This window comes from Odocoileus virginianus, chromosome 1, assembly GCF_023699985.2.
Source record: "Odocoileus virginianus isolate 20LAN1187 ecotype Illinois chromosome 1, Ovbor_1.2, whole genome shotgun sequence".
Taxonomy (NCBI): domain Eukaryota; kingdom Metazoa; phylum Chordata; class Mammalia; order Artiodactyla; family Cervidae; genus Odocoileus; species Odocoileus virginianus.
In genome coordinates this window covers 399,597-423,811 of record NC_069674.1, presented here as the reverse complement: position 1 = coordinate 423,811, position 24,215 = coordinate 399,597, and the positions used below count along the sequence as shown (strand labels likewise).

The 24,215-nt window shown below is 47.5% G+C and overlaps 1 protein-coding gene and 1 long non-coding RNA gene across 5 annotated transcripts in view; one reads left to right on the top strand and one right to left on the bottom strand.

The window, feature by feature from the left end:
* Positions 1-1,781: 1,781 nt before the first annotated feature.
* LOC139038917 (uncharacterized) lies at positions 1,782-10,442 on the top strand. The gene is made up of 2 exons (XR_011492042.1): positions 1,782-2,366; positions 8,662-10,442. It is a non-coding gene; the product is annotated as an uncharacterized lncRNA (long non-coding RNA).
* Positions 5,076-24,215, bottom strand: part of ESYT2 (extended synaptotagmin 2) — a 79,828-nt gene continuing 60,688 nt past the window's right edge. For 3 of the 4 annotated variants that reach the window (XM_070478281.1, XM_070478329.1, XM_070478383.1), the window contains 10 exons: positions 21,539-21,601; positions 17,883-17,957; positions 17,017-17,103; positions 13,438-13,587; positions 11,972-12,357; positions 10,954-11,052; positions 9,484-9,615; positions 8,432-8,537; positions 8,065-8,114; positions 5,076-7,971 (listed from right to left, as the gene is read on the bottom strand). In XM_070478281.1, coding sequence (XP_070334382.1) covers positions 7,926-7,971; positions 8,065-8,114; positions 8,432-8,537; positions 9,484-9,615; positions 10,954-11,052; positions 11,972-12,357; positions 13,438-13,587; positions 17,017-17,103; positions 17,883-17,957; positions 21,539-21,601 — 1,194 coding nt within the window. In that variant the 3' untranslated portion in view covers positions 5,076-7,925. The remainder of the gene's footprint in view (positions 7,972-8,064; positions 8,115-8,431; positions 8,538-9,483; positions 9,616-10,953; positions 11,053-11,971; positions 12,358-13,437; positions 13,588-17,016; positions 17,104-17,882; positions 17,958-21,538; positions 21,602-24,215) is intronic. The other variant, XM_020886182.2, reaches the window with a different exon arrangement.

Sequence of the window (24,215 nt, the reverse complement as noted above, 5' to 3'; positions counted from 1 at the left end):
AAATTTTTATAGGCAAATTTCACCAAAGTTTTAAGAAACAGGTGATCACTCTCTCATGCAAACTTATCTTTTCAGAGACCAGAAGAGAAGGGAAGTCTCGCTCTCAGCCCCACATTACCAAACAACCACACGCACACAGGTCTTGCCTTAGGCTCCACTCTCAAGAGGATCCAGACTGAAACCCTGGGTTTGAGGAGAATGTCTTGGAAGAGCCAAACATGCTCATGCATACTTATACACACGCATACAAAGTGCATACATATGCACACACCATACACACATGCAACACAAGCACACATGCATATACTTGCGTGCACACACGTGTAAACATACGAGGCAGGTGTGTGCACAGTCAGCATGCACACACAACACACATGTGTCCACTCGTGCGTGCACTGGCAATCCCCACGTGCTCGTGCACGCAGACACAGGCAGACATGCACATCTGGTCCGTGGCCACGGGCCGCTCCCTCAGGCCCCGCGTGCTGTCCTGTGTGCAGTGGGCTGATTAAACGTTACCAAGCGGTGGGTAGCACTACAAGCAGCTGGCCTTTTACGTTTGGAAAAAGTCAACGAGACACTTCAGAGGTTTACACTTTCAAAGAAGGGCAATGTGGGTATACAACCAAATTTCCCCAAAGCCATTTTCTGTACTCTTTAAAGAACAGATAGATCTGGCTCCTCGTGTTGGGGGCATTCACACACTTGAAGGGCATGAGGGACAATCCGGGCAAGATTTTGGGAAAACTGTTGCATAAAAAATGATCTAAGAAGCTCTTGGTGTTATGTTTCATTTAAGTTATGCTAAAGTGTTCACCAATAAAGAGCTCAGCCTCTCAAGCTGAATTGAGGCAGCTTGCAAAATTGCAGACAAGTGAAAGGAAATCTTGGGTTATTTGATATGAAATCTTAGTGTGAAAAGAAAAAGAAGAGTCCAGCAAAAGAAAACCCGTCTCCATCACATGGAGGCGGGCTTGCACACAGAACAGAGGGCTGCGCCTTTACTTCTCTGCTTAGTTAGAAAACTGCTGTGAACAGCTTGCTTTTTACCTTCGGGACAAACCCAGTCCTGCAGTTGGCAGCAGTGAAATGACCCAGAACCTGTGAGGACCAGCCTCCCCCACACTTTGTATTGTAGAGAAGCTTCTAGAAAAGCATGTGTCTTGTGTGCGACTGTCCCGCATGGGACTGGGGACCGGGACCAGCCTGGAGCCTGAGCGCGGAGATGTGTGGCCTGCAACTGCGTCCTGGCTGGCGCAGGAAGCCCTCCTGGGGTTGCCGTGGTGCTGTCCGGCCTGGTCCGTAGATCCTCGTCTGCAGTTACTTCAAGTAGAATCCACCAGGCCTCAGAAGGCAGGCACTGCCCAGGGCGTGTGGCCCAGGGCATGCAGGGAGCTCGTGGAGGGCCCGCGGGCCAGGCCAGGCATCCCAAGTCACCAGAGGTTTCCGGGGGCAAGGGACCTGGAGTGCCCCCACCCCGCTGCAGGCCTGGCCCTAGGGCGCCTCGGTGGCGGGGCTGTGACCCCTGCTCCTTGGCGCGGCCGTGACAAAGTCCGCGACGACGGAGCAGCAGTCCCCGCTGCAGCCGCTGCTGTCAGCCGCCTACTCTCCCCCGACTGACTCGAGCGAGAGACGTCACGTTGTCCGCTGCAAGCGACACGTCGCCCGGAAGAAGCCAGACAGACGTGGAGCGCAGGGTCTGACGAGGCCCCTCTGCAGGGCGAGTGTAGGGAGGCGCTGCGGGAGGGTGGGGGGCGCCGAAGGGCACCTGGGGCGGGGGGGGGGCACCTGGGTGCTGTTGGTCACCACATGTGGGCTCACGGCAGCCAGTCTGTGAAAATTCAGGGCACAGCCATTAGGGCTTCTGCACATCTCTCTATCTTACACCGCAATGAACCAAAGCAGCAGTTACAAACCATGGCCTGTCTGTGCCGCAGGGAGCAGTTCTCCGCCTCTCAGCCAGGCCGGGCGGGGCCGCGGGGGCGCGGCCCTCGGAGGTCCCGGCCCACGGGCCTAGGCAGGCCGCGGGCAGCAGATGGCGCCCGTCGGGCCGCTGCGCGGGGGCCTGCAGCCGGCGCAGAGCTGGGTGCGTGGCGGCTGCCCCCCGGCCCGTGCACGCCAGACGCCTTCCCACGGACCCCGCGACGCGGCCCCTGCGTCCTGCTCGCTCGCCAGGCACGGCTGCAGTCGCTGCTGCCCCGGGGTCCGCTCAGCCGACGGCGAGACGCGTGCGGGGCCGCGCGGGCGGGTCTAACTGGGTCTCCGCTCTCGGCCCGGCCACTCCGGTAGAAACAGGGGGCCGACTCCTGAGGCGATGGCGGAAGCCGACGTCCGTGCCCGGGAGGCCCTCGCAGCGCAGTGTGACGGTGAGAAGAGACGCTGGGGCCCGGCCCCCTCCCTCCCTCCCCTCCTTACGGCTCGGCCGAGCCGCGCCTGCTGGGGCCTCTGGCTTCCTCCTGCGGGAGGCTTTGCTGAGCTTCTTCAATGTGCGACGTGCCCAGCAAACCCGGGCGTGTTTCCCATCTTCTCGCTCAGTGTTCTTCCCGGTCCCCTTCCTCCCTCCCCTCTGGGGCTCCACTGAGTGGCCTGTTCGTGCTCCATCCTGCTTTTGGTGCTCAGAGGAGAGGACATGGTCTGCGACTCAGCCTCCAGTTTCTGACTCTCCTGAGAACGCAAGTCTGTCGTTGAACTTCAGTGACATTTACATTTCATGTACTGTATTTTATACTCCAGGACTCTTATTTTATTCTTTTGATAATTTCTCTTTCCTGCTATTCTCTATTTTGCTGAAAACCACACTTCACTTTCTGTGAATTCTTTGGATAGTTTTCTTTGAACATACGTACCTAATACCTGATTTAAGCTCTGTGTCTGCTTACACCTGGGCTTCCTGGGGGGCACATTTGATGACTGTTTTTTCCTCTGTGTGTGGCTTATAGTATATATAGTGGCTTATATTTCTCGGTATGTCTGCTGCTGTTGTTGAAAATTTGAAATAATACAGTGTGGCCACGTTGTTTAAGTTAAGAGACCTCCCCTAGACTCAGGTATTTTTCACTTAGTAGCCTTCTTGGATAAATTCTCTAGAAGCCATATTCTTTGTCACATTCTGCCTCTTAAGTCTGCACTGTTAGCCAATTTGGTCAGGTTTCTTTAATACTTCGGACTCCTGGCCCAGTATTCTTGGGGTTCCCTGATAGCTCAGCTGGTAGAGAATCCGCCCGCAATGCGGGAGACCTGTGTTCGATCCCTGGGTGGGGAGGATTCCCTGCAGAAGGGAACGGCTACCCACTCGAGTATTCTGGCCTGGAGAATCCCATAGACTGTGTCGTCCGTGGGGTCGCAGAGGCACGACTGAGCGACGTTCACTTTCCGGGTGCTTGGTAAGAGCTGGTGTGTGCCCCATCACGTGGTCCTGCTCGGCCCTCACCCCCGCTGACGGAGCCTCAGCACAGCTGGAGGTGACCGGCCTAGCCTCACTCATGCGCCTGCGCACGAGCACGCCTTCCTAGACGCCCAGGGACGCGAGAGGTTTCCGAAGCCCTCTTTTATATCTATCTCCCAGGTTTTAAGATTTTTCGGTCAGTCTCCTGTTGGTCTCAACTGGCCTCACCACCCCAGGGAGCTGCAGCGTCACAGAGCCGCCACTGACTGTTTTCGACACGGTCCCCCAGGACCACGGAGCGGCAGTGCTCCGGGATGGGTTCCGCGGAGTGGAGCCCAACTGCGCCCGCTCCTGATCTGGAGCAGGTCTCACCTCTAGTGTGGCGCCAGGCCTGCTGTCGGATGTTTTCCATGCTGTTTTCTAGTACCTATTTTTGTATAAGACACAGACATTTCTATGTTTTTATAACTGGTCCTTTATGAAATACTTGTTCAAGAGTTTTCATACGACTTGCTTAGGTTTTTCACGTTGACAATCTCATATTTGAAAACGACCTTCTTTCCCAAGACAAAATTTATAACCTATTTCTGTCCTTGTTGTATTGCCCAGGATTTCCTGATTAACACAAAAACAGACTTCCTGGTTCAATTACTTCTCAGATAATTATACTAGTGGCTTTTGTCGCAACAGTATTCTTTACTGTGTCCATCCTATCTTTCTCTTTAGCCATAATTGAGAACTGTCAATTGCTATCTTTTTTTTACATGGAAACTTGTTAGGATAAGTTCATGTTATTGTTATTTAAGGTCTGCCAAGTTTATACATCCTTTATTCAACAGATATTTTCATCAGCTGTGTGCCAGGAACAGGGCTAAAGTGACTTTGTTTAGCTCACTGGGAGATAAACTGCCCCCCACCCCTCTCAACCTGTGAATGACTGTGACATTCCAGGGAGTGGTACCTGCTCAAAATTCACCTTTGGGGTCTGAAATGACAGATTGCTAACCCTTGTTAGCTCATCCTTGTTTATTGATACGGCAGGAAATACTCCTTTTCACACCACCTGTGAAATGGCTGTAAGGAAATGAAACTAACCCTTCCCCCCCGTCTGAGGCTTGCTGTTCTAGGAGCTATTGGCAAAAATTAAATGGTCTTTTTACTTTGTTTCTCACCTCACCACGTCTGATACATAACAGAACCTGGCATCCAAGCCTGGTCCAGATGATTATTTTGAGACGTTAGCCTGCCATCTTTAGGTCAGCCAGCTCTCTGAATAAAGTCGATGAAGTCGTATTACTGGCCTCAACGCGTCATCTCCCGGATTTACTGGCCCATCCAGTGGTGAGCAGAGTGAGCCTGGACTCAGTCACACTGCCTCTAGTGGTTTCCCTTTTGTTCAAACCAGACCCTCTTCACAACTCCTCAGCGCTCTGGTTTTAAAGACTTGTTTTTTTCTATTCATGATTATCTTTCAGAAGAGCTGTTTTCAAAACTCAGAGTTAGAGAGGCAGAGAAGAGTCAAATTAAGATGGAAACTAAGAAGTAATATCAGTGATCTGATATAGTTTTGAAAACAAAAGAATTCACAAGTAACAAATGCAAGTACTATGCTGCACACACCTTTCAGATCGCCTGGCTCCACACTGGGAATCTGACTTCAAAAGACAGGAAGGATAAATCACAAGCGAGATGACACAGACAGTTTTATTGAATAAACACACGCACTGCCATGTAAAATTAGCTGAGGAAAAAGGGCATTTTACAATAAAAAACAAAACCAAAAAACCCTCTGCTGTGTTCCGTCTGCAGGGGTTGGTCCAGCTAGAATGGCGTTAAAGCAACAACCACTATTTGCATTTGGCTTCAGTTCCTGACAAAGGAGGGCTGACCCTTGATGAGGAATAAACTGTGGTGAACTCGGCTGCGAGGCGTCTTCTGTTTTAACCTGAAGCAAGGCCTCACACTTCACACTTTAAGGCACAGGATAAGCAATGAAGTAACAATTCAAAATAAGCAACGTTAATTTTCCCTCCATTGGCTTGGGTCAAGGTAGAAAAGTTGAAGTTCCCTTTTCCCAAATGAAGCAGTTATTCAAAACTGGCAATGAAGGTTCTGAGAACAGACTGTCCATTGCCAGGATCATGGAGCTGGGGGTCTGGCCTAAAGCCAACTCTCAGCTGCCCCACCGGACACAAGAGCTTTCCTCTGAACACCCGTCGGCCATAAAGGCAGAGTCCCGGCCTTAGAGTCATCCCTTCCCTTTGCAGAGAATGGTGCTGGCTGCTGGGTCTGTCCAGGCCCCACTGTCCACACAAAGGTGGGCATCGTGCTGCTAACTGGCGTTTTTTGGGTTTTGCACCTTTCGTGTCATTTATTTTGCCTAATTGCTTACATAAAGCATTTCATCAAGTAAAACATGTTGAATAGGTGAAGTACATGGCTACAAAACCCAAATACTGGGGATGTTGGCAGGAATCACAGGTGTGCTAAATTTCAGTGAGTGTTTCCCTTCTTTTACAAATTATGCCAGAAGCCCTTCAAAAAACCTGATTTTTGGGGGGAGCAGCGGGTACCTCATGGTGTGTGGGATCTCAGTTCCTGACCAGAGGTTAAACCCAGGTCCCTGGCAGTGAAAGCATCCGGCTCTTACCACTGGACCGCCAGGGAACTCCCACAACAAACCCAACTTTTAAAAAGTCTCCAATAAACCTAAAACCATGGGCAGGCCGTGGATTTAGTGATGACCTGTTCTTCTGCTGCTGAAACACCAGTCAGTTTCCTGTGCGTGCCACCAGGTTCGCAACGCCTCCCGCGCTGATGGAGGAGGTGGTCTCTGCTGGGGCTTCACCGCTTTACGGCCCAGGAAGCTGCGAGGGCACTGGGTCTGCACGGCTGCGAGAAACGTGCCGCGAAGCTCCGGGCTCCCCCCCGCCCCCGGGGTCAAAGTATGACCGGCCAGAGCTGAGCCCCGAGGGCAGGAGAGGCAGAGCAGAGGCAGCGTCCACAGGCACTTGGGCAGTCAGGCCGCGCGAGCGTCCAGGAATCACGTGGGACGCACGGTGAGGTCTCTAAGCTCAGAGCCGCCTTTCCCCCGGTATTTGCACAGGGCTGGAGGATGTCCTCATGGCTAAGGAAGTCATCTGCATCCCGCAGCTTAGAATATTTAAAGCTTTCTGCACACGTGCACCGTGTTCAGGGCATGCATAGCTGCTGCACGGCTATGGAATCTCACCTCCCAAGAGGCTTGGGACCTTTATATACATGGATATAAAACATGCTTTTCCTAATCTAAGAAGAAACAATACTCCCAAATAAAAGTTGTATAACAACATCCCAATACTGAGGTCAGTCACGGCATGAGGTGAAGAAACCCAGTAGGAGGTTACTGACAGCCTGCTGCCGCCGTGTCCAGACCCCCGAGTCCCCGCGGTGGAGGCGCCGGCTTCGCCCCATGCGTGTCACACCAACACGCGCGCGCCAGCCCCGCCCCGTGTGCGTCACACCGACACGTGTGTGCCAGCGGCGGCTTCCCACGTCATGTCCTATCTGCTCACCCCGACCTGTCTCACAGCCTCTGCAGAGACAACCTGAGTTAAGTCTTTCTTTTGCAGCTGAGAAAACACTGAAAATTCCACAACAGACTACCTGCTAACATTGAAGTATTATATTTCAGGAAAAGGATTATGTATCTATACTGTTTCATGAATAAGTTATAACAAGCAACTAAAAATAAACTTAAGACATTCTACTTTATGTGAGAAATTTCAGATTAGTGCACTATGAACCGTGACAATTCTTGTGATATTTTATATTGCTCAGTTATACAACATTTTTCCTTATAAGCACTACAACTGACTCCTTATAATACATCTTTATATTTATGAAAGTGTAAATATTTTGCATACATTCTTTTACCATTCATAATGAGCAGAAATATACTAGCATTTACTAATCTTTCAGCTTTTCTTTTTAAAAAGAAACACCACAAAATAGGTCACTGAGAACTTTTTCCTGCAAAGACAAAAATGATTATTTGTAATAAGAATTTAATAAGTTTTAGAAGAAAAAAATATATATATTTCCTTGATCCATTTTCTCTGAATTTCAAACCAGCATGTAGAGATCATAAAAAATAGTCTCTTTATATAGCATAGTACACCTCAGTGATATACAAAACAAGGCAATAATAAGCAGGTCCATACATCGGCTTCCTAGGAGAGACAGCCGACATACAGCTTTACACACACAACAGCTGGCTGATATGCTACACACGCCGTAACAACTGGTGAAATACTAGAGGAAATTTAAACATACAAAACTTAATACTAATATTGGCGAAATACGCCTAAAATATCAACATTTTATAAAACCGTCAGGGGGCCAGTGACCAAGTACGTGAAGTTATAAAAAGAGCATGGGTGCGGTGCGGGCGGTGGGGAGGGGTGTGTCGGTGCGGGGCAGCTGGGTGTGTCTGCGGGGTGTGTGTGTAGGGTGCTGGGGCAGGGCGGGCAGCTGCATCGACGGCTTCCTGATGTGCGGCCTACGTCACCACGTGGGGCCTCGTCCCATCTTCTGTGAGGTCGTACCTGAGACACAGGAAGACAGCAGACAAGTGGTCACGGGGGCCGTGCTCCTGAGTGGACTCACGGGCTCTGTGTCTGTCTGTGGGGGACACTCACCACTGGGTCCAGCCTTTGGCGAGCTCTTCAGATGCCAGGCCAACCAGTACCTGTGGGTTAGAAAACACCTCTAGAAGTGGGTTCTGGCAACTTGCATTTTGGGTGTCTGGCTTTTCAATTTTTCTCCCCTTAAGATCCACCCATGACCTGTAGTCGATTATACCCCAGAGGCCCTTCCTGTAGCCAGCAGCCTTGATAGCAGCTTATCATGCAGTGTCGGTGGAGGTAATTCACATCGGTACCGACTCACAAGCCACTCACGGCAGCTTAGCTGACGTGGACTATCCACGTACATAAATCCAGTCTAAAATGTGCACTCTGGGTCAAGTGTTTAATTTTTACAAAATGCAGAACTTTTTTAACCTACTTTGCCAAGAAGCCCTTTGTCTTTGGACAGGAAGCCGCCACTGTTCTTCACGGCCACATCCAAGGTTCTTCTCTGCACGTCTGGCAGTGAGACACTGAAATCAAAGCTGAAGTGGAAAAAAGGAGGATCATCCTACACTTCTCCATAATTTTGCTGTTTTACTGTAACTAAAAAATGACATTTCTGTTTATGAGTCCACTCCAAACATGATCTTTGTTTCTTTGTTGTAGAAGTGATCTCTTCGGCTACATGTTTAGACCTGGCCCTTCAGGAAGACTCAGTCCCCCCCCACCCCCCCGCCATTATTTTCCAAACACAACAGGAGACTGGAACCCTAAACATGTGAAGCTGACTCTGTGGCTCCCTGGTGTGTACACAACGCCTGATTCCTGGGGAAAAACCTGGGCTGTGGTGTGAGACACCTGGGCAGTCCAGGCCAGTCTGTCACCTGCAGACCAAGGAGTGAGAGCTCACAGCCCTGAGTGAAGGAAGACCAGCATCCTCAAGGCAGCCTCGTGGAGGAGGCATCTGCAGGCAGCTCCTGGTGGCTGAGGCCAGAGGCTGCTGGAGGCTCGCAGGCTGGCAAAGCAGAGGACAAGGTCGGAGGCCTCGCAGGGACACGTGGATAGGCCAGTCTTCCCAGAGTGAGCAGCCTGAACCTCAGGTTTGCAGGTGGGTCCCCAAACTTGTAGAGGCTGTGGCTGACCAAGACTGGTGCTTACTTCATTGGTTTCTGGCCTCAGTTTAAATGAAGTCACTGGCCAGAAAGCACAGTAAGCAACTAGTACCTTCAACGATGGAATGTAAACTGAATCAGTGGACATCAACACCATTCAGCTTGTCGTTGCCCCAGATGTCAGTGGTGTCTGAGCCACGAGGACTGGGGTCCAGCCACACATGTGCAGGCCAAGACTGCTTGGGTGTGGCCTGGGGATCCATGTGATACTCAAATCTATCAGCAAGCCCCCGACTGCTCACAGGAAGGTGTTTTTCGCTCACAGTCTCCCCACAGGCGCCACCAGGCCTTCCTCAAAGGGCGGTGTGGACCGTACCTCTGATCAAACACAGGATTCAGCGTTTTCTTTGACACGTGTGTTTTCCTCCTTCCTGACCTCCTCTTGTCTGGTAACAAATACAGGCGGACGTAGGGATCGGAGCCATCCTCAGAGAAGGCGATGAGATTTCTTGTAACACAGACCGGAGACCACTGGGTTAGGGTCTAGAACTATGCCTGTGAGCACCACACGAGAACCTTCCCCCACTATGCATTTATCCTGGCGCCAAGAGCTCAGGGAGGCGACCGTCCTCTCCAGTGCTCACGGCTTCCAGTGGCCGCGAAGGTGGCCTCGACCCCACCTCCTCAGCCCAGAGTCCGGGGGACGCTCTGACTCCCTGCTCTGCTGCCAACAGGGAAACCACGGCATCGCCCTCCACACCGCTTCACCGGCCCTCCCAGGGAGGGATGCAGCCGGCCTCCCGGGAGGCCCCGGAGAGGGGGGGAACAGTCAGCCTCCCGGGAGGCTGTGCAGCTGCAGTCCTCAGGACCGCTCCCTGGCCTCTGCTCAGGCCGAAGACGCCCTCCTCCGCCCTCTGCCCCACTGAACCCTTCCGTCACAGACACATGCCCACCTCTTCCTCGCTGCTCTTGTCCCAACAACTGGGCCAAACACACCTAGTTTTTAATTACAGCTGATCTTGAACTACACGGAGGTTAAGGACCTATGTGGTTCTGTATCCGCGGAGTCAGCCAACGGCAAGTGGTGTAGGGTGGTGATATTTAGCACTGAAAAAAAAATCTTCCATGTCGGTGTAGCCACACTGCTCAAACCTACAGTGTCCCAGGCTCAAGTGTCCCTCAGCAGCCACTTCCAACTGCTCACTCATCTCGAGGAGCCCGGAAGCCCAGAGGAGGGTCCTCTGGCCAGCCTGCTGCTCTGGAAGCTGTCCCAGGAAGCGCCTCAGCAGCAGGAACACAGGCGGTGCTCAGTAAATAAACACATGTTGAACTGACCTACATGTTCACATAATCATGTTTCTAAACATTACTAATTTTTCTTCCCTGTTTCCGACACTTTTTTAGAACATCCAAAGTTTTGTACCACCTATTTACATCAGAGCTACTAGTGAGACCGACAAGTCACATGTATCAGACAGCTCTACGCCATCCGCACTGATAACCAGACACAAGCTGCAGCAGCCCTGCTGCCCCGTGCCGTGCTCACTGAGTGAGGACCCGCCGCCCTGCTCTGCTCTGCTCTTCCCGAGAGACTGCGGCTGCTCCTGCCAGGATCCCACAGACCTGCCTGGGTCTTCTGGACTGTCACCTACTCTGGAAACTGAATCCCCAAAGACACTTCAAAAACAGAAAAATACGCCTGTTATCATGTTCTAAAGGCTCAGTAACAGGGAACGTTTTATAAACTACAACATGGCAGTTTAAGGGAGTATTAGAGCAAACAAACCAGGACCACAGTCCCTACTCAGAGCCCCGCCTGCCTGCTCTGCTCCGTGAGGACGCTCACCTGCAGGAGTGCACGACCACCACCAGCTTGTTCCTCTGCGAGCTGTGCCGGATGGTCAGCTGGATCTGCCCCAGTGGGGACTGTCCCAGGGTGGTTCCACTGGGGAAACACAGCGGAGAGTGAGCTCTGCAGACGGCTCAGAGCCTGTGAGCACGTCCTTTCCCTCACGTGAGGTGGCGGCAAAAAACCCACAAATGGGAACCCTGTCTGAACTTCTGGGCACAAATGGACCAGCAGGGTTCACATTCCACTCAAGGGTTCAATATAGCCCAACTTCTAAAAACTGGGGCCCAAAGTAAAATCAAGACAGGGGCTCTCCGTACAGACATCAACACTGTCCTTCTGAGGCCTCGTCTACCCGGGCACTGCCCGAATCTGTGCTCCTTTCTCGGAGCCCCCGGCCCTAGTCTCGTGGGTCGTCTGATGAGGTCACAGCCCCGGCCCGTCTCAGGCTGAAGCAGAGAGCTCTCTGCACTGCCTGCCCACCTCACACTGAGCACGGCAGGGCAGCAGAGGAAGCTGCTTCAAAGGGCAAGTCTCTCCTCCTGCCGAGAGGAAAAGGCTCACATCTGAGGCTCAGGATAACTGCAGACCCTGTCCTTATCTAAGGGAGCCATGGACACACCTGTGATGCACTGGCGTGAGTGAGGAATCCACACAAACATCCCCAGACAAAGTGCTGGGCGGTGTGGTGGGTGTGGACCCAGCATGAAAGAGCAGGGCTGTCCTCAAACAACAAACACGCCCCACTGCCACCAGGCCTTTCCATGACCTGGGCTAAGGTCCAACAGGTTCACTCTAGACGCTTCCCTCATGACCTGAGGATCACCGCACTGTTCTTAAGCTTTAAGTGAGCCAAACACTAGGCACCAGAAAATAGCAGGTTTACTCTGAAAGCCAGAGGCTCAGGGAGTGAAGGGGGCAGACTGCCTGAAACCGTCTGCTTAAGACTGCATTCCCCACCCACAGCCTGTGGGCCCTGTGCCGGTTCCACAAGAGCGCGGGCACGTCTAGTTACTTCTCAAGCTGGCGCAGCCTCTGCCGCAGCTCCTGCGTGGCAATGGGCAGCGAGATGTCTGAGGCGATGCTTGGGGTGGGCTCCTTGACGGAGATGTGGCTGGGGGAGCCGGCGGGGCCCGCCTGGAGGCTGGAGGAGCTCCGGCCGAGGTCCCTCGGGCCCTGCAGGCCGGCCTCCGCGGGCGGGCCTCGCTCCTCCACGCCAGGCCTCTCGCCACTCCCAGCAACCGGCGTGGATGGGGCCGTGCCGCTGTCAACCGAGCCCGGCGACGCAGACATCTGAGGCCTGACGGAGACTTTCCTCCCTTCCTTGGACACAGAGGGCCGTTTTACTTGAGCCGAGTGCTGGTGGTCTGGAGGCCTCTCCTGCTTCTCAAGGTGGAGCACCTTGGGGTGAAAACAGACACGGGATGAAAACCGCTGACGCTGGTCACAGGCTCACGTGTGAACAGCTTTAGGGATCCTCATTTGCAAAGTTTCTTTAAACCCTGGCACACGACGTTCAAAGCAGTCTACCTATTTAGGTATCCTACCACGTCACAGGAAGTGTAAAACAAGAGTGTGCAGGCCACCCAACAGGGCCACACGCTCTGGCCTCTGCTGGTGGCCACTCTTGGCACGGTGGGGGCAGCTTCGTGGAGGAAGAGCCAGGTCATAAACTCCTCCTCCACCGACCCCCATCCTGCCATCTCACCAGCGATCACGGAAGGAGAGGCTGCTGGACTCCGAGAGTCTACGTGCAAGCAGCCCCGCCCCGCGTGCTCCTTCCACACCTGCTCTGTGTGTGCACACGTCCGCTGCACAGCCTATGTCGGGGGTCATACCGACAGCCGGTCCCCACCGTTACCAAGTGAAGCTGCAGCCAACACCCCCAGTGCTGTGCTGCTCCAGGAGTCGGGCTTCCAGAGGAAGAGCTCTATGATTTACACCTGGAGACACTGTGGTCCCACCTGGAAAGGCTGTGACCAGGCCCAAGGAGACTGTTTCTACCACACCCTCCACAGACTACTGAATTTTTTAAGAAGCTGGTTCTTCATTTTAATTTGCATTTTAAAAATTAGAGAGTTTTAGCACTTTCCCATATGTTTGCCAGTTTTATTTTCAGCATTTCCTTAGGTACTTACAAATGAATCATTGTCTATTTTGGACAAAATTTATTTTTCCTGTGATTTCTACCATCTTGCAGAATTTTATTAAATTCTCCCTTCTGAATGACTTTTGAAAATTTAACAGTAGCAGAAAACTTTATTGATCCAGATAGCAATACTTTCTGGGCCAAAGGATCAAAAAAACAACAAAAAAAGACTGGTTGGATTCATCTGAAAGTGTGAGGAACAGTTCCGGCCTGCTCAACAGCCTGGAAACACTGCTGCCATTGGCGTCTGAGCACAAGCCTTGCTCACTGCTCCCCTGAGCTACACAGCCACCCGGGACCCCCCCACCCCAACCACTCTGGAGACTCAGTACCCTGAGGGCGAGCTTCATCTTCAGCGAGCTGTTGGGACCTGAGTTGCTGAGCTGGAACCGCTGGTTTAGGGTCATGTCCTCGCGGGCGAGCAGCTGGCTGAGAGGGATCCTGAGGTTCCCCAGGGAACACTGGTGCTGCTCATCTCTCACCTGCCAAACACACAGACGGCTCAGTGCGGGACAGAGACAGAAAATGCAGGAGGCCCAAAACCCGGGTGTCAAAAACACATCTCAGCCTTCCCCTTCTCAGTCATGTGTCCATAAATGAGGCAGGAGGAGAGCTCCTCAGGGAGATACAACACTATAACAAGTGGTGTCACAGGGCCGGTCATCTCCTCATCACAGTCATAATGAGAATAAAAGGTGGAAAGTCTTGTCCAAAGAATCCACTACAAGAACCCTGAGCCAGAGGCAGCAGTCCACACAAATCTGAACATTAGAAAGAGATGTCTTAAATCCTGTGAAAACGGTGGCAATACACATTCCCGGTGCCGTGCCAAGTTTCTGCTGGACAAACATAGACATTCGCTTATGGAGGAGACACACTTCTAAGTTTCCTTTAAGCTTTCTATTCAAAATCTACAATACCTGCTCTAAAGGCATGGCAGTATCTGGCTGCTGAATAATAACTTTCAGCTCTAGCTCTACAGCAGGAATTATTCCTGTTAGATTGTCATGCTACAGATTGTTTAAACAAAAAGAGTATGGTTTCATAGACTATACAAAAAATGATCAAATAAGTTAACTACACATGAAAACCTAAAAGCCTGATTGCTTATTTTTTAAACGGTAAACACAAAAGCATTTTTAAATGAAATAACTAAGTTTACAGAACTTTAAAAGTTACTGTTGTGGTATTTTTCACAGAACTAGAACAAATAATTTCACAATTTGTATGGAAATTCAAAAAACCTCGAATAGCCAAAGTAACCTTGAGAAAGAAGAATGGAACTGAAGGACTCAACCTGCCTGACTTCAGACTGTACTACAAAGCCACAGTCATCAAGAGAGTATGGTACTGGCACAAAGACAGAAATATAGATCAATGGAACAGAATAGAAAGCCCAGAGATAAATCCACGAACCTATGGTCACCTTATCTTCGACAAAGGAGGCAAGGATATACAATGGAAAAAAGACAACCTCTTTAACAAGTGGTGCTGGGAAACTGGTCAACCACTTGTAAAAGAATGAAACTAGAACACTTTCTAACACCATACACAAAAATAAACTCAAAATGGATTAAAGATCTAAATGTAAGACCAGAAACTATAAAACTCCTAGAGGAGAACATAGGCAAAACACTCTCCGACATAAATCACAGCAGGATCCTCTATGACCCACATCCCAGAATTTTAGAAACAAAAGCAAAAATAAACAAATGGGACCTAATGAAACTTAAAAGCTTTTGCACAACAAAGGAAACTATAAGCAAGGTGAAAAGAGAGCCCTCAGATTGGGAGAAAATAATAACAAACAAAGCAACAGACAAAGGATTAATCTCAAAAATATATAAGCAACTCCTCCAGCTCAACTCCATGAAAATAAATGACCCAATAAAAAAATGGGCCAAAGAACTAAACAGACATTTCTCCAAGGAAGACATACAGATGGCAAAAAAACACATGAAAAGATGCTCAACATCACTCATTATCAGAGAAATGCAAATCAAAACCACAATGAGGTACCATTACACACCAGTCAGGATGGCTGCTATCCAAAAGTCTACAAGCAATAAATGCTGGAGAGAGTGTGGAGAAAAGGGAACCCTCTTACACTGTTGGTGGGAATGCAAACTAGGACAGCCACTATGGAAAACAGTGTGGAGATTTCTTAAAAAGCTGGAAATAGAACTGCCATATGACCCAGCAATCCCACTTCTGGGCATACACACCGAGGAAACCAGATCTGAAAGAGACACGTGATCCCCAATGTTCATCGCAGCACTGTTTATAATAGCCAGGACATGGAAGCAACCCAGATGCCCATCAGCAGACGAATGGATGAGGAAGCTGTGGTACATATACACCATGGAATATTACTCAGCCATTAAAAAGAATTCATTTGAATCAGTTCTAATGAGATGGATGAAACTGGAGCCCATTATACAGAGTGAAGTAAGCCAGAAAGATAAAGACCATTACAGTATACTAACACATATATATGGAATTTAGAAAGATGGTAATGATAACCCTATATGCAAAACAGAAAAAGAGACTCAGATGTATAGAACAGACTTGTGGACTCTGTGGGAGGAGGCGAGGGTGGGATGTTTCAAGAGAACAGCATCGAAACACGTATATTATCTAGGGTGAAACAGATCACCAGCCCAGGTTGGATGCATGAGACAAGTGCTTGGGCCTGGTGCACTGGGAAGACCCAGAGGGATCGGGTGGAGAGGGGAGGTGGGAGGGGGGACCAGGATGGGGAATACATGTAAATCCATGGCTAATTCATTTCAATGTATGACAAAAACCACTGCAATGTTGTAAAGTAATTAGCCTCCAACTAATAAAAATAAATGGAAAAAAAAAAGACTATTAAAAAAAAAGTTACTGTTGTAAATTCAAGGTCCAGTTACTAAAGATTATGAGTGGGCTTCCCATGTGGCTCAGTGGGTAAAGAATCTTTCTGGAATGCAAGAGACAAGGGTTCAATCCCTGGGTTGTAGTGCAAAAATTATCTTTTAAAATTATTATCCCATCTTATTCTTTTCTTAAAATTGAAGTATAGTTTATAACATTATTTTCAGGTGTACAAAAGTGATTCAGTAATTTTATAGACTAGACTCCATTTAAAGTTATTACAAAATAATGGCTCTATTTGTCTGTGTTGCACAACACACCTTTATTCTTATTTATGATGCAAAAATTCTTAGTACAATTTTAGCAAGTTAAATTGAGTTTAAGGATACTACATCATAAGTAAGCAGGGTTATTCCCCAAAAAAAGTTTGCTTGCAAGGCTTTCTAATATTAAATCTTGAAAATCAATACAGGTTTACAAAATTTAAGATTTGAAAATCAGTACTGCGTTTCACCATATTTACAAACTTCAAAAGGAAAAACCACAAGATCATCTCAAACATCATAGAAAAGTCTTTGACAATATTCAACATCCACTCATGACAAAAACCTACAGCAAACCAGCAGAAGTAGAAAGAAACTTCCTCCAGCATCAGACTTAGCAACAGAGAAACATGAAGGCTGTGCCTCAGGACCTGAAGGAGGCAAAAGTGCCCACCAAGGCCGAGGCCGGGCGGGCAGTGAGGCAAGGGAGGAGGGAAGTGCCCTGGCTGGGAGCAGCCAGCACGCAGCAGTGCCCTGGATGTCCACAGAGAAGCTACAGAGCAAGCACGCACAGCAAGGCTGACAGTGACGCCGACATACGAATGCCAACTGCAGTTCTAGACACCAGGAACAATCAGCCAAAAGCTGAGAATTAAGAACTAACTCCTCCTGCCCTGCTGCTAACACTTGCAACAGCAACATGTCTCGTTGGTGGGTCCCTGGTGGCAGTTCTCTGCGTGCTCTGTGATGTGGAGATATAAACACATCTATGTAAACATGCAAATAAATTACCTCTACTTCGAGCTCCTGGCGCTTGGGATTGTGAATGAAGAAGGTGAAATTTTCCTCCCATACAGGTTCGTTGGTTTTGTACCGAATCTGAAAACAATATCCTGAATCAGGTCCAAGATGTCTGTGAGGACAAGTGCTGCCAGCACGGTGTGTGGAAGCGGAGATGACACCTGTTTTCTGGGCTGTGCTGTGCTCGGTCGTCTCCGACTCTCTGCGACCCCATGGACTGTAGCCCGCCAGGCTCCTCTGTCCTGGGATTCTTCAGGCAAGAACACTGGAGTGGGCAGCCTACCCCTTCTCGAGCTGGGCTGTGCTACTAGACGTCAACTATGCCAGCTGCCGTGTGTCGGGAGAGGACTGCCAGCAGCCCCCAGCCCAGGCCCTGGCCCCACCACAGCGTGTCACCTGCACGGACAGCCCCCACTCCCCTGGCTGTGGGGTGCTGCTCGTCAGGAAGTTTCCTAAATTAATGGTTAGCAGTCAAAAAAAGGGAGGAATTCCCAAAATGTTTCCTGAAAGCAGCACTTGTTACAGCAACAGCAATGTCTTCTATTCAATTCACATTTCTTGAATTTTAAGTACACTGTTGCATTTTAAACAAAATATTAATAGTGCATTCAAAAGAAACTTAGAAACTTGCCCCATGTCATCTACCCATGAAATCAAGCAAAAGCATAATTAACATATTCATGTCTTTTTCATGTTATTTTTAAGTGAATATATTTTATTCCAAATTAAGTAGCTCATTATCAAATGACTGATTTGAGAATACAAAACAAAAACATGGAAGTCAACAGTCTCCATACCTGCACCCTCCCCCTCCTGGCCACAAGGTCACAGGGGCCAGTCAAGAGTCGCCACCTTACCTTGCTCTCCTGGGCCTTGTGACCAACTGACATTTGGACAAGAGGATTTGGGTTGCTGTTTATTTTCTTCCCAGACTATCCAAAAAGAAAAAATAGATAAAATCAATAAACATGTCTTGAAATAGGGATTACTAAAAATGGAATTACTGCTTCTATTAACAGTCATTTCTATTTACTTCTGATACTTCAGCTACAGGGAGTATCTAGACACAATTTAAGTGGAAAACAATTAATTGCTAAGCACACCCCAAAGCCATAATTGTATCTACATAAATCAATGAAACTTGTATTTGCAAACAATTTTAAAATGTTAAGGTCTTTTATGTTTAAAGCAAGCAACCCTGGAAGAATGGAATCTTCTGAAAATCTTTCATGTTAATTCCAGCTCTGAAAACTCAGGTAACAAAGTGAATAAAGTGAAACAAATGGAAAGAGAACAGCACAGGAAGGACAAATGTGAGAGCATGTGATTCAGGACAGTTTTTTTGGTTGGAATCTTAAAAATACTAATGTGTCAGAGGCATGTTTTTACATTTTTAATTTAGTATCTTCTGTTTGAACATGTAGCAATCATCAAATCTTGCTTACCAGCTGCTAAATAATTTTGACTGGAAGAATAGTTATCAATCTAAATTGCATTTAAGCAGATACAAATGCAATGAGAAAAATTCAGGCGTAAGTTAAAATGGTAAGAAGCATACTTTAGTACAGACAGCTGATAGAAGAATACACGGTAAAAAGCAACATATATGAGGTTTATTTATAACTTAGCCCCACAAGAAGATGCAGTTAAATATTTGTGTTAGTGATAATTAATTAGAATAAAGTCACAAAATGTTTTTAAGTTAAATAATTTTAGAGTCAATCCTCAACACTGCAGCAATGACAGAGGTGTCAAATTTATGATTATTGGAATAAAATATCACTAGCCCAAACCTACTGTGATAATCTAGTTTCTGGTTCATCTTTTTGATGTGAATTAATTCTGCAAAATGAAATAAACACTGTTAAAAAAAAAAAAAAACCAAGGTGACAGACTACTGCGGGAGAATACTAATTTCCCCCTGAATCCACTTCTTCTTCCCTTAACATGAGAGCCCTGGGGCTGTAGCTGAGCACACATCCTGTGTGACACGGATTCTGTTTCTGAATCTCCTTTCGGGTAGGTGTGGCCCCATAATGGTCTAGGGGTCTTGCTTTTGCTGTGTGCCCCTTTTGGCTGGAGGTATGGAGCACCACAAAGCCACAAGTCAGCATTCTGTGACATCCAAGGGAAATACACTTCTGTCTTACTTAAGCTACTGCTACTTTGGCATTTTTGATACAGAAGCTAACTTTATACACTTACTCTCTGAAAAAGTAGCCATTCATTCCTATTTACTGTAGCTTATCAATTTAAATACATACCCCCAGTCCCTTGTCTAAACTTTCTAACATCTCTGAAAACAAAATGAAATTTACAATGGATGACTTTAAGTGCCTGCTTTGGGGCAGACTATAGCAGAATGGTAGCTATCACTGCCTTCCCCAATTTATTTTGCTTTTATTTTCCTTTTGTGTGTGTGTGAATGGCATCCTAAAAAATGTTTATCTTAAGTCTAAAAATTCTTTCAGTAAGTGTAAAATAAATGCTATCAAACCTTAACTGGCACCTTATTTTCTTTCTTTGCTGTTGTTGTTATCTAGTTATCAAGTCGTGTCCGACTCATTTGCAACCCCATGGACTGTAGCCTGCCAGTCTCCTCTGTCCATGGGATTTTCCAGGCAGGAATACAGGAATGGGCTGCCATTTCCTTCTCCAGGGGATCTTCCTGACCCAGGGAATGAAACTACAGTCTCCTGTATTGGCAAGTGGGTTTTTACCACTGGGCCAGCAGGAAAGTCCATGTTTTCTTTCTCAGTCGTATATAAAATAATGGTATAGAGTCATTCTTCAGTATCTGCTGGGGGGTTGATTCCAAGACCCTGTCAGGATGCCAAATTCAAAGATGCTCAAATTTCACTTATAAAATGACCTAGTATTATCCTCTGTATAATTTACGTCATCTCCAGATTATATATAATACCTAATAAAGTGTGTAAATGCTATGTAAATAGCTCTAAACACAATGTAAATTCTGCTATTTGGAGCTTTCTCTAGATTTTTCCAGGGTATTTTCGATCCTAGATTGGTTGAACTCATGGATACAAAATCCGCGGACACCGAGGGCTGACTGTCCTGAAATGGATGATATTCTGGATGCTATGAAACAAGGTTAAATCAGTGACTAAGTCTTCTATCAGGACGCAACACTCAAAATGCTTGAGCACAAGACAGACACATGGGGTATAATGAAAATACGAGCTTTTAAGGTCAGACTGTCTTGAATTTAAATCTTAGCTTTTCTCTGGTTGATTACTAAGATCTACGTGTATTTCATTTATTTGAACCTCAGTTTTCATGGGCGTAAAACCATTTCCAGAACCGAGTTGTTAGGCTTAAATAAGATAAAACACAATAGCAATTAAAAATATACGTATTCTGCTAGCTACACTGGGCACTTTAAATGCACCGATCTCAGTTAACAAACTCAGCACTCCCACAGGGACGAGAACGTCACCTCTGCTCTGAGGAACAAAGCCGGGAGGACTCTGCTGCCTATTGCAGGGCCCACTGACGCGAGGCTGGCTGGGCAGCCCAGATAGTCTAGTCTAACTGGAGAGCCTTCATTCTAGCCATCACCCTCTGCGGGTCAATAATCTTCCCTTACCAAAGAAGTGGTGGGCCAAGGCTGTGGAGATGTTCCCTCCCAGCGTTCTGAGGAACTACCCCATTAACCGACTAGTACTCCAAAGGAGATCCACCTCCCCTCCTCAGAGTGGGGTGTGCTAAGGGCTTTCTAAATCCTGTATCAAAGCAGAATGCTAGTCTTCCTCTTTTGAAGTTTAACTTATTCTTCTGGATGAAACTGATCAAAACCCACTGTTGATTCCTTTGCACAGAATTAAAACAACAACACCGAACTCCTCACGTATCCCCCTAAATAGTTAAGCTTACAATAAGGCCTCAAAGAAATCAGAAAAAAAATAATAAAACATTTTTAATTTAGCCAGAAAATACATGCTCATGTTGTTTTAAGAAGTGGAGCTTAGTTTTCAATATACCTCATTTAATGAAATTTAAAGCTTCTCGAAAGATCTGTCACCCAAACGAGCAGCACCAAAAGCCCGAGGTCACCGACTCAGAGATGGCCCTGATGCAGCATATTGGAAGAGGTGATTTTTTAAATGGAAAGTCACAGTGCACTGAGCACACATTTTAATCATAATCTAGAAATTGGTTATGATTTTGAACAGAACTTCTATTTCACCATTTCACAAACTCAAATAGAATTAAAGTACAGATGATTTAAAAGCACCTTAGATACTGCTGTCTAAGGCCAACAGTACAGAAGTCTAATTTACCACATTGATACCTTACAAATTTATCATCAAAGTTGATCTAAATTCTTCTAACTACTAAATTCTTTAACAATGAAAGTAGCCTCTTTTCAACTAAACAAGTAATTATGACTCTATTACTTTGTGAAGAATCTGTCAATAAACCTATACGGGTTAAAGCATCATCTCTTTCAATACGTTTTCATCAACTTTTGAAGGGAAAACTATTAGTTTACCTTTAAAGCTTTCTGAATTGCAGCCTTCTTCAAGACATCAGGGTTAAATTCTAATGGGTTACTCTTTCAAGTCAGAAGAAAATGAATATACCAAGGGTTAATAAACATGCAATGAGGAGTTTATGTTAAGGTTAATGACATGAAAACTTATGAGAACAAAAACTTTTTTAAACAAAACCCACCAAGAATTACACAAAGAAACAGTAAATATTAGCTGTAAAAGTATTCTTTATGCCCAAGATTTTCTTAGACTAAACCTTTTTATTCTGTAAATATCACAACAGATCAGCCTCTATATCACTGTTCTTTTACTCCCATCCCTCTTGTCTTTGGGATTTGAAAAATCCAAAAATGACACCTGAGGAAAGGGTTCTGTTTACTATCCTTAGCTTGAACAAAGCCTAGGATTTGTCCCTTGAAAAAAAATCATAAAATTTCAACCATAATTAAGCTTAAGGTTTCATCTAAAGTACAAATCAATGGGCCAGAGACGCCCCAACTGCTCTCAAACCAGTCATATCCTGGAACAGCAAATGCTACCTTTCTTCCTTCTGAACTTTATCTTCTCGTGGAAAAAAAATCACAGCAAAGATGGGACCTGATCTACCTCGTTCCCCACTCTTCTATAAGCATACAATGCAGAAGCTGATCAGATCATCTCAAAAGCTCCCCCTCGCTTTAAAGTTCTACTATTCTATTATTATTATTATTACGGGTTTTATGTCCTACTTTTATTGATTTTAAAAACTCATTACTTTATTGCCCTCAAAAAGGCAAGATAGAGTTGTTTTGCAAGATCCTTTGAGGATTAACATTTAAGATGAAAGATTTTATCACCTGAGTTGGAATTAACTTCAAATTCAGTGTTATTCTTTATGAAGCACCCTGGAACAGTGGGTCCAGCAGATCCCCTGGGCCGGGCTGGGAACTACAGCCCTGAGGTTGAGGAGAGCTGCCTGAAGACATCACGAACCCGCCCTGCAGCTAGCTCCTTCTATACGGACATGACCTTACTGCATGCGTGTTACTGCAGCGTGCATCAGCTGACGTGATGCAAGGAGAGAGGCTGTGGTGTGGGTTAAGTGAGCAAGAGGAGCCACGTGAGGGCATGGGAGGCTGCCCAGGCCTGGAGTGTGATAGAGCAGGTGGACAGAGCTCGGTGGGGGCCCAACGTGAAGCCCCTGGACATCACTGCACTGCTGGCACTGGGGCGACTCACCACAAACAGTCACCTGCGCTGTTTTCAAGTGAGAGCTGAAATTACTTTTAACAGAGTGCCGAGGAGCACCACACCCAGCATCTCTATGGATGGAGTGGACATTAGTACAAACACTGCCCTCTCAGATAAACTCCATGTACAGCACTATGAACTCAGACTTAATGAAGTGGTAACAAGTTCACTTTATACGAGGATGGACTAGACAGGAGGGTGGAGAATGTGCGCTCTGGGTCACACGGCTGAGTTCAGATCATCCTGGCTCGGTGGCTTCCTAGAGGCAACCCTGGTCTCTACTCTCAGCACCTCATCTGAGAAGGGATCCCGCTGGCCTGAGACGCAATGAGCTCTGCACGCAGAGCCCTTGGAAAGTGCTCAGGAGATGCATGTGGTCACGGAGGCCTCTGGGGGCCAGAAAACACCCTCTTGTTCCTCTGGCCAGAGGAGGTCCAAGTGCTGGGGCCGCAGGATAAAGAGGCCCTTCCCAGCTCGGAAGGAAAGCCTGTGTGCTGAGGTTTCCAGACGGGACCAAGGGTGGAAGCACACTCACGGGGCTGAACAGGAGGAGCGTTTCGAGCAGCAGAAGGTACCAGAGTGTGGGGCTGGCAGCCACCCAAAACCTCCACTGGAAATAGCAACAGGCTCAGCCTTTGGGGACAGCTGACAAAGGGACAGATCTACAACATACTGAAAACCAGAGGGGGGAAGTGATCAATCTATCCAGATTCGCTTTGCAGAACTTTTTGGTGACACCTATATTTGAATCATCAAGCAGAGTATGTGGTTTTGATAACTCAGGAGGAAAGTTAGTTTGGGTAAATCAACACCTTAGCTAAGTATAACAAAGCAATTTAAAAAATCCCGACACAAGGTCAGAAGCATTTCCTATAAAAGGAGCAGTTACAGAAAACAGTAACTGTGCAGCCAGCTCAGCTGGCACGGGCGGCAGCTTCCAGCACAGGCCCCCACCAGGACACTCCTGGGAGTGACCGGAAGCAGCAGCCAGAGGCACAACCGCCTCCTCCTGACCCCCCAGCAGCTGGTCAGGGGCCGGGGGCTGCGAGGAGACAGCAGCTCACCCACCCTTCAGGGGTTTGGCTTGACTGTCTTCATCCATCAAATGGGACAAAATGCCACTTCTTTCAGTTTTGCTCCCCGCCCCTTCTTTTTAAAAATAAGAATAAACTGAGTATGCATGCTGAAATAAAAATGAAAACAAATGAAAATGAAACAAATGAGCTTTAAGAATCTTACTAGTTATTGAGTTAAATCAATAATTAGTTTCTAGACTAAGGACTAAGCCATCAGCTTTCTCTGAGCCCAAAGCAAGTGAAAATAACTCTGCTAAAAGGACCAGAACAGTGCCAGGAACCTGGGCTCCAGAGCACGGACTCAGGAAACACAGGGGATGAAAACCACTTCCCAGATAAAGGTCAGAATGCTCAACTACCCACCCCAGGA